General features: G+C 39.2%; 1 protein-coding gene across 1 annotated transcript in view; it reads right to left on the reverse strand.

Annotated features, from left to right (window-relative positions):
- LOC126377431 (Down syndrome cell adhesion molecule-like protein Dscam2) overlaps nt 1-9,737 on the reverse strand; it is a 46,645-nt gene extending 36,908 nt beyond the window's left edge. Inside the window, exon 1 of the mRNA XM_050025173.1 lies at nt 9,683-9,737. Within this exon, the coding sequence (XP_049881130.1) occupies nt 9,683-9,716 (34 nt within the window). The 5' untranslated portion in view covers nt 9,717-9,737. The remainder of the gene's footprint in view (nt 1-9,682) is intronic.
- Between the last annotated feature and the right edge of the window lie 255 nt (nt 9,738-9,992).

Here is a 9,992-nt window from a genome sequence, read left to right on the forward strand (position 1 = left end):
GAGGAGAAGAAATGATAAGAAACTGCAACAGCAACACATCTTTTAAATCAATGAGGTTATACATTACAAGTTATTTAATAGCTAGAGGAGCACATTTTATACAGGACATTTTTATAACTTTGGTAATTATTAAACTTATAATAAGCTTTTTTTACATAAAGTAAGCTTCACAAAGGTTTAAATTTGTTTTCTGACAAATTCAAAATATTAACCACAAAAAAGATGAATTTGAACCGCAAAAAATAGTTTTGTTCTAATAAGGATTGCGGCTTTGATTCTGTCTCAGTATTTACTTAAGTATTCATATATAACATAAAACATAAAATAGCCTTTATTCGTCCCACTGCTGGGCACAGGCCTCCCCTCAATCAACCAGAGGGGGTATGGAGCATACTCCACCACGCTGCTCCACTAAACTACTTAAGTATTCATTATAGTTAATATAGTCTCAAACAACTCTACATAATATATCACACTAACTAAGAATTTAGGACATTTATTCCCAAGACACGGCACCTCTCACATTACGAACCGTACACTGTCAATTAGCACACCTGCTTACTCTGTTACACTTGAAGACAAAATTAAATGTACATTTTGCTTTGAAATCTGTAACTGTGAGTAACGAATCTGGAAAGTATTTAATTTATAACAATACGTAATAATTGCAGACTGTATTATTATCATTCACACAGCCTCCGTGGTCTAGTGGTTAGAACGTTAGGCTCACGATCTGGAGGTCCGGGTTCAATTCCCGATGGGAACATTGTCGAAATCACTTTGTGAGACTGTCCTTTGTTTGGTAAGGACTTTTCAGGCTTGAATCATCTGATTGTCCGAAAAAGTAAGATGATTCCGTGCTTCGGAGGGCACGTTACGCCGTTGGTCCCGGCTATTTGCCGTAAAAATCACCTCCACCAACCCGCAGTGGAGCAGCGTGGTGGAGTATGCTCAGATTCCGCTTAGGACTGGTACTGAAAAATATCGGCACCAGAAGGACGTAATATACGATCCTGACGACCCGATTACTCTAGCCATATAGGTGGCCAATCAGCTGGCGACAACAAACACTTAAGACGATTTTCCTCATTCAGCGCTTATCGCTATCGACTCATTAGGGTCGATTAATTGGTTTAAATATAATGCTCTCAAACGACGCCCTGATGCGAGGTTCGCGTCCAACTGGACACCCTCAGGCCAGGGAGGCTAACAACGCGGGTTGGTAGAGGTGTTCGGGCTAATGGTCCGGTTGAACGTGCTTTCCGACACATTATAAGCTATAAACTATCGAGAATCAATACAATACAATACAAATACACTTTATTGCACCAAAATAAAAAGAAATAATTACAAAAAGACTCAAAACAAACTAAACTAAACAAATATATTATAAACTATCGATAGACGTCCGTGGTCCAGTTGGGCTCACGATCCGGAGGTCCCGGGTTCGATTCCCGGTGGGGACATATTACAAAAATTACTTCGTGGTCCCTAGTTTGGTTAGGATTACTGGCTGATCAACAGATTGGTCCCGGTTACTGCTTACTGATGCAAGTGAGTAATCGTTACATGAGCCATGTCAGGGGACTTTGGTGGCTCATTAGTAACCCTGACACCAGGGTTGATGAGGTTGGTACTCCACCTCACAACCCACATGACAGAAGAAGATCGAGAATCAATATTTGTGTAAAATCGTGGCCTGCAGTATACGCCGCAAGAGCTCTAATTGCACTGATAACCGCCAACGCTTTTACGGTTTGGCACTTGGAACGCGTTGGCCATATTGATGATACGAGTACCAACGGCTGCCTAGAGCATTGCAGCATCGAATGCTATGGGGTTGAGGAGCTCGTTGGCGAAACGGTAAACGCGCTCGGTCTGCGTTTGTTGAAGGTAAGCAACTTTCGCAAAGGCCGGTCATAGGATGGGTGACCACAAAAAATAAGTTTTCATCTCGAGCTCCTCCGTGCTTTGGAAGGCACGTTAAGCCGTTGGTCCCGGCTGCATTAGCAGTCGTTAATAACCATCAATCCGCACTGGGCCCGCGTGATGGTTTAAGGCCCGATCTCCCTATCCATCCATAGGGAAGGCCCGTGCCCCAGCAGTGGGGACGTTAATGGGCTAATGATGATGATGAGACTTGTTTGACTTGCTTTGACGCGTATTGCCCTAAATAGTGGGTGGTGGTTAGTATTCACAATCGGAATCATTTATTCAACGTAATTATCATAGATAAACTTGTTGAAGGTCAATTTATTTTTTTTGAATCTACGTCATTTCGCAAGGTGTTATGGCTGAGGAGAAGAAATGACAAGAAACTGCAACAGCAACACATAATATTTTAAATCAATGTAGTGTACATTACAAGTTATTTAATAATTAGAGAAACACAATTAATACCAGGCATTTTTATAATCAAGGTAATCATGAATCTTATAATAAGCTTTTTTACATAAAGTAAGCTTCACATGAGCTTTAAATTTATTTTCTGACAATTTTAAAATGCTGTATATTCAAGGTCTGATTATGACTAAGAATAAGAATTCGACTTTAAAATGTCGGAAGACCCGTGTCGTAGATGATGAAGTTTGGGCTTGTTTGATTTGCACTTTGGCTCTAGGTAGTTTTTGGTAGATGGTGGCGGCAAGTAGGGTCTGATGATGATGGTCACAACAATTTGACATTAAAATAGAAGAACCCCCGAGTTCAGACTTGTTTGATTTGTCTTGTGGTTGGTGGTGGTTAGTATTCAATCTGATGATGACCAGGTAGTTACAAGAACATGACAGTAAAATATCACAAGCCCCCCGAATTGAGGCTTGTTTGTTGTGACTTGTGGTTGGTGGTGGTTACTATTGAGCCGCCACAGGCCCCTGACAACCTTCGATCCTATGACCGTGTCGTAATCTTATAGTGCTGGATAATGTTATTCTTATTAATTGTTACAGTGTTAAAAAGCCGGCCAAGTACGAGTCCGACTCACGCACTGAGGGTTCCGACTTGCCGTAAATTAAAAAAAAAACCCGGCATAATAAACGTGGTTTATAATTCAGTACATAGTGATTGGGGCAACCACCGTTCTACACACCCTATCTATGGAGTAATGAAAATGGAGGCGACCTCTCAATTCACAAGTAAGAAGATAGTGCAGTGAGCAATGCACACATACAAACATGCGTGCATTCACTACACGAACTTGAACTACGGGATATATTATTTTTCCTGTCTGTCTCATAAAGTTAAAAATAAAAAAGGATAAACCTGAAACGCAGCTAACCTGAGAATCCCAGTGGAAATGCACTTGGCAAATACTACTTTAGGTTTTCCTTGTGTAAGATAGTGCTTCCCTGCATTCTGCTTCCGGCTAAGTAGTTAATGCCGTTTAAGGCAAACCTACAATATCACGTCAAAAAAAGAAACTAATTAATTACTTCATTTTTTCGCTGTCACTCTAAGGCGACGTTATATAAAAGGAGACTTAGTTAAATCTCCATAATTTTGATGTGATTTCCTACAACAAAATCTCGCAGGAAACAAATGTATGGATGACGCAACAAAATACCACAAAACCGCTATTTAAATCAGTAACATAATTAACTGTTATCCCTTCCTCTTTTCATATCCGTATTCTGTTATTTTTAGTTTAAATGGAAAGTTCAATGCAAAAAAAAATGGAATTAGTATATCATCTTGTTATAAACACGTTAGCGTTTTTATAAAAAAAAATTTTTGAGTTTCAGTTTTATGTATGGGGATCCCCAAAATTTATTGTTTTTTTTTTTCTATCATTGCGTAAAAATCTTAATGCGGTTCACAGAATACACATATTTATCAAGTTTCAACAGTATAGCTATTATAGTTTCGGAGAAAAGTGGCTGTGACATACGGACGAACGGACAGACGGACGGACAGACATAACGAATCTATAAGGGTTCCGTTTTTTGCCATTAGGCTACGGAACCCTAAAAAACAAATTCGAATTCGGATTTATGTTAACAAAATCTCGCAATAGACACGCTACTTTCAATATGAAATGTGACAAAAAACGTTTTCTTTTTTCTATTTTACTTATAAATAAAAAATATAAAAATAAATAAATAAAAATAAAAATAAAAATTAATATAAATTTATAATTTTTATAAATTTTAATAAAGAAAAATAATGTAATAATTACTGCGTCATTTTGTCACGATTTTCTACCACGACACAGGTTGCTTTTTCATACAAACTCCATAGTAATTTCGTGTTGTGACTTTAAGTAAAAAGTAACTGATTGAACTAGTTGGAAACTATCCTTTTAAACAACATACATAACATAAACAGCCTATATACGTCCCACTGCTGGGCACAGGCCTCCCCTCAATCAACCGGAGGAGGTATGGAGCATACTCCACCACGCTGCTCCAATGCGGGTTGGTGGAGGTGTTTTTTTTTACGGCTAATAGCCGGGACCAATGGCTTAACGTGCCCTCCGAAGCACGGAATCATCTTACTTTTTCGGACAATCAGGTGATTCAAGCCTGAAAAGTCCTTACCAAACAAAGGACAGTCTCACAAAGTGATTTCGACAATGTCCCCATCGGGAATCGAACCCGGACCTCCAGATCGTGAACCTAACGCTCTAACCAATAGACCACGGAAGCTGTTAAGGCCTGGGCTGTGGAGGCCTTTTAAACTAATTCAAAGAAATCGAGTTTTAACAAAATCACATCGAGTTGTGATTTTTTGAAAATGCAGTTACGTTGTTTTTACTATAAGGTGGCAATACATACACACATATTGTTTCCGCAGTCGGATAACTTCTATCGTGTGGGTTGTGAGGTGGATCACTAACTTCATCAACCCTGGTGTCAGCGTTACTATTAAGCCGCCAATAGCCCTGACATGGCTCGCGTAATGACTGATTACTTACACCAGTTAGTAGTATCCGGGACCAACGGCTTAACGTGCCTTCCGAAGCACGGATCATCTTCCTTTCGGGCAATCAGTATCAACCAAGCTAAGGGTCACAAAGTGATTTTTGTGATATGTTCCCAAGATTCGAACCCGGGACCTCCGGAACGCTTAACCACTGGACCACAGACGCCGTTAGTCAGGTATAAAAAGAAAATACACGTCAACATAAACTCTACTAGAAATATAAAGGCCACAGTGTATCCTGCTGAGACTGGCAGTGACATGTTTAACAACAGAAAAGCTATTTGTATACTGCACAACATTCTACACTATGTACAGGAAAACGAACAATAAGTACTTTTAATACAGACAAGAAAAGACTGGGATAATCTGTGTTTTTCAGTCTGGAACAAAATTTAATTATTTTTATTTTTATGTTGACGTTAGCTTTATTTTAGTTTTTGTTTATTGACATATGAATATTATTCTATTTGGAGATATGCCTGTATAGATAATAGTTCGGTCTGTGTAATATGTAATAAGTAAATAATTGTGGTGGTTATACACACACGTAAATGTAAATTCAGGAATAAATTAAGGGAAAATCTTACCGTCTTAGGCTAGGCGCGAACTACGTAATTTTCGCCGCGCGGCAAAAAAAAGCAGCGGCATAATGTCGCACTGTAATTCTGTACCAAACATTAAATTGTATTGCGCGCACTTGACGGCAGAGCCCGCAGCGGCGCAGTATTATCATCATCATCATCATCAGCCCACTAACGTCCCCACTGCTGGGGCACGGGCCTTCCCTATGGATGGATAGGGAGATCGGGCCTTAAATCATCACGGGGGCCCAGTGCGGATTGATGGTTATTAACAACTGCTAATGCAGCCGGGACCTACGGCTTAACGTGCCTTCCGAAGCACGGAGGAGCTCGAGATGAAAACTTATTTTTGTGGTCACCCTGGGGCCGGGTTAATGGTCTTGTATGGAACCAAGACCAAAGGCTAAGTATTTAGTACTCAGTAAATCACGTAAAAAAAAATACAATCTACCTAAAAGCCTGTGCTAACAAAGTATTGGTCGGAAGAGAGAGCAGTAGACAAATCGGTTCGTCTCCGCCGATAAATCTAGCAGAGACAACCGACATGGCACGCTTTGAATTAACTGCACATTGCACAAGAGACGGCGCTGCACCGCACTAGTATAGATCACCTTGTTTAGAATATTGTGATTCTAAATCTCTTGGAACTGTCTGCCGTCGTCTGTTTTTCCAACTCGTTATAATCTGGGAATCTTCAAGGCTAGAGTGAATAGGCATTTGCTAGGCGTGATCCACCCTAGACTACATCGTCACTTACCATCTGGTGAGATTATTGTCAAACGCGAGTCTATATTATTTAAAACAAAAAAAAAAAGATATATCTATGGTACAAAAAACGCATGCTCAAAAGTGACAGCTAATATTTCAAGGTTGGCCATACTGACGTCATCTCACCCACCGTTGACATTTTGTAAAAATAAATTACTCCCGACTAGTGTTTTATATTAAGTACTACACTTAAAATATATAAAGATAAACTTTCAAAATAAATATAACTCTTAATATTACGAATATATAGTTTAATAGATACAAAAAGCCGATAGAATTATCTTTAAAACAGTATTATAAATGCGTTGGTAGATCTGCCTGTCATTAACTTTTTCATTTGCAATTTAAGCATGAAAGTTAATGAAACGTTTTAGATCAAATTTGGTACTCATATAGTATGAGACCGTACCAAGTGTCCGGGATACTTTTCATCCCAGATATCACTCCTTAAAGGGAAGTGGAAAAAAGGCATACCGGGCGAGAAAACTAGTCCAAACTAGTATGTCTTATAGAGAGATAGTGGTACCTCTGTCCACCCTGGTAGGGATACCGGGCGCGGAGTCTACCTGTCTATGTACTCTTATAGAGGATTATCCTAAAGGAAGTCTCTTTGGAGTTCGTGACATTGTAGAATTTTGTAGACTGGCTTAAGTAGAGTTTGATAAAGTAAAGTTGGTTGGAGTTCGTAACTCTCTTTCAGGTCAAGGGTAACCTTTTTGCCGTAATGGATTTTTGTTTTAGTGTCGTAAGGTACGATATACCGTTGGTCCCGGGTACTACTGACTGATGTTAATACGTAGTCGTTACATAAGTAATATCAGGAGTCTTTGGAGGCTCAATAATGACCCTGTCACCCAGGGTTGGTAATCCACTTTACAATCCACACGATATAAAATGCTAGCATAGAAGCAATGTTCAGAAAAGTCTCAGTCGGATAATCCTCAATAAACCAAGCTCCCCAATAAATCGCAGAAAACACTCCGTTTTCAATAGCACACCTAATAAAGCTTCTTCATACATAAAGCTGGCTTCACACCACAATTCGCACCATTCAGCGGCGTAAATAAATAATGGCTATAAATAATCTGTTGCTGACACGGACAGTGTGGAGTGGCCTTTAGCGAGCGGCGGGTTGGTAGTAGGGAGGGTGTTACACCGACGCGTAGTGGGATTTTCAACAATAAAATATTGTTATAGTTTTCACTTCACTCAGTTAAATTGTGACGAAGAGTAAATTGCATTCCGACGGGCATTTTAATACTATAACCTCATCTGCCTGTAATGTCTATGTAATTTGTGTAAATAAATAAATAAATCAGAATAAAAATAATAAAATTAAACATTTTTTAATCTTTCTCCCACACACACAAAGATCTCTCTTTTATAACAAGTCGCGGGCAAAAGCTAGTTAAATACATAGCAGCACCGAGAAGCAGGCCTAGCACGCTAACGGCTTCAGTAGAGCGAGTAAATGTCGAAGCGCAAGTTGTCAAATTTGACAGACGACTAAACTTATTTCGTTCACGAATCCACTTGCTCGCGACTTGATTATGAAAAGCGTGTCACACAAATTATGTTAAAAACTATAATTTTTTTAAATTCTTATGAAAATAGGTGTCTGGAAATTCTTTTTCTTGGCTCTTCTATAAGCAATATACAATAATAGGAGTACAATTTTTTGCCAGCAGTATTACTGGTAGTACCACGGGCAAAAAACGAGAACGACATCTTGGAAAAATCGCGGAAGTCACGTGTAGTAAGGACCTTGTTTTATCACGTGTCGCGTCGCATCTGCGTGCTAGAACTGCTGAGCCCTAGCCGGGGATTCCAACCGCTTGGATCATACTCGTATTTAATCGATATCACGTGGTTTCCAGGTTTTGTGCTCGTTTCATGGCGATAGATTCGACCTCTGTTACAGGGGACTCAAACATAATTATATAGCTGGTGAGGAGTGGAGTGAAGAAAAAAACCTAGAACAACACTCCTCAACACAACAGTCCTCTCGTCATATGCTTTATCGATCTAGTAAAAGCTTTTGACAGAGTACCGCGTGAAGCCTAGTGGATTGTGTTAAAGAAAGCTGGTTGTCCTGAAAAGTTATTCAACTTGATACGCCAATTTCATGACGGCATGATGGCGAGAGTTCGACTCGAAAGTGACCTTTCGGACCATTTTCCAGTAACTAGTGGCGTGGAACAGGGCTGTGTTCTGGTTCCTACTTTGTTCTCCTTATATATCGCCTCTGTGATGCGTGATACTTTGGGAACTTCCAATGGCTTCATTGAAATCAAGTCTAGAACGGACAGGAGCATTTTCGATCTCTCCTGACTTGGAGTGGGTGTGTGCACTATACATCTCTGCCTACACTATGCTGCTGTGTTATGTCAGTATAAGAAAGCTCGCGAGGACTGTCTTATTGCTTTATTGTAACATTGCGATAAAGGGTAAGAATGAAATTAGGTCTATCCGGCTGTGGTTTTTGTTACGATGCAGTGTAATAGTCGGACTTCTTTTATTGGAATATCTTTTGTTCGGTGTCGGGTTATATTTGTTTTGTTTAGAACAGTCCTAATGAATCACAGCGGACCATTAGTTCGAACGAATACAAAAGGAAATATGTTGCCATTTTACAGTCGAAATTGTTGATGTTATGTAAGTAAGTATAGCAGGAATATCGTGTCAATGAACTTTGACATATAAAAAAAAATATAACATAAGCTCACAACTATATCCCAATTGGGGTAGTCAGAGGTACACCCATCGCAAGATGAACTAAGTACCCCACGCCTTATCGAGCTTTCTGTTAGACCAACGTGGTAGGTGGTGAACCGTTCCGCCGTATCTAATGGTCGAGCCAACTGTGTCGCATTGGATTTTGAGATATAAAAAAGACTCACGGAAGTTTGGAAATTCAACCGAAAGTTGATACGTGGTCTTTGGTCGATAATTGCAAAGTACAGGACAAACCCGGTTTCAGATTTCACTAAATGATAAACGCGAATAGAAAAACATAAAGGGTCGCTTCACGGTTTGTTATCGCGCGCGGCATGTTTATCCCACCCTAAAATAATATAAAAGTAACCTATGTTCTTTTCCAAGGTCTAATCTCTTTCTGTACCAAATTTCTTTAAAATCGGTTTAGTAGTTTTGGCGTGAAAGCTTAACAGACTTTTGCATTTATAATGGTAGTTTATTTATAATGGTCTAAGGATTTATGTACTCGTAGGTGGGTTTATAAAAAAGAAGGAAAGAGAGGAAGGGGAAGAGCTTACATGGAACAGATTAAAGAAAAGGTTAACGTCGTGTCTTGTAGGGAAGTCAAGGAATTGGCCTTTGATAGATTAGAATGGAAAATGCTGCACCGACAAGAGCGTGGCTCTTAAATTGATGATAGTAACATAAATATTTACCTGATACAGAGTTGTTTTCCTTTTCTAGATTCATATTTATCTTGTTTCTCCAACTGGATCTGAAACAAAAAAAAAATTAGCAAAATGATATAACAAAGAGAAATATAAATCGAAAAGATATAATTATTATAATGTATTTCATATATTGCACCTCTTTTTATTCTTCCGCAGATATTCTAATACTACCTCTGGGTTGGCTGGAAGAGATAAGTCCACCCTTGTAAACGTCCATTTCATGTTTGTGATGTAACTAGTTGTTAAGTGCAATAAAGTATATAATCTGACTCAGATGGGTCTTGAACCCGCAGCT

Source organism: Pectinophora gossypiella, chromosome 23 (assembly GCF_024362695.1).
Source record: "Pectinophora gossypiella chromosome 23, ilPecGoss1.1, whole genome shotgun sequence".
NCBI classification, from domain to species: Eukaryota; Metazoa; Arthropoda; class Insecta; order Lepidoptera; family Gelechiidae; genus Pectinophora; species Pectinophora gossypiella.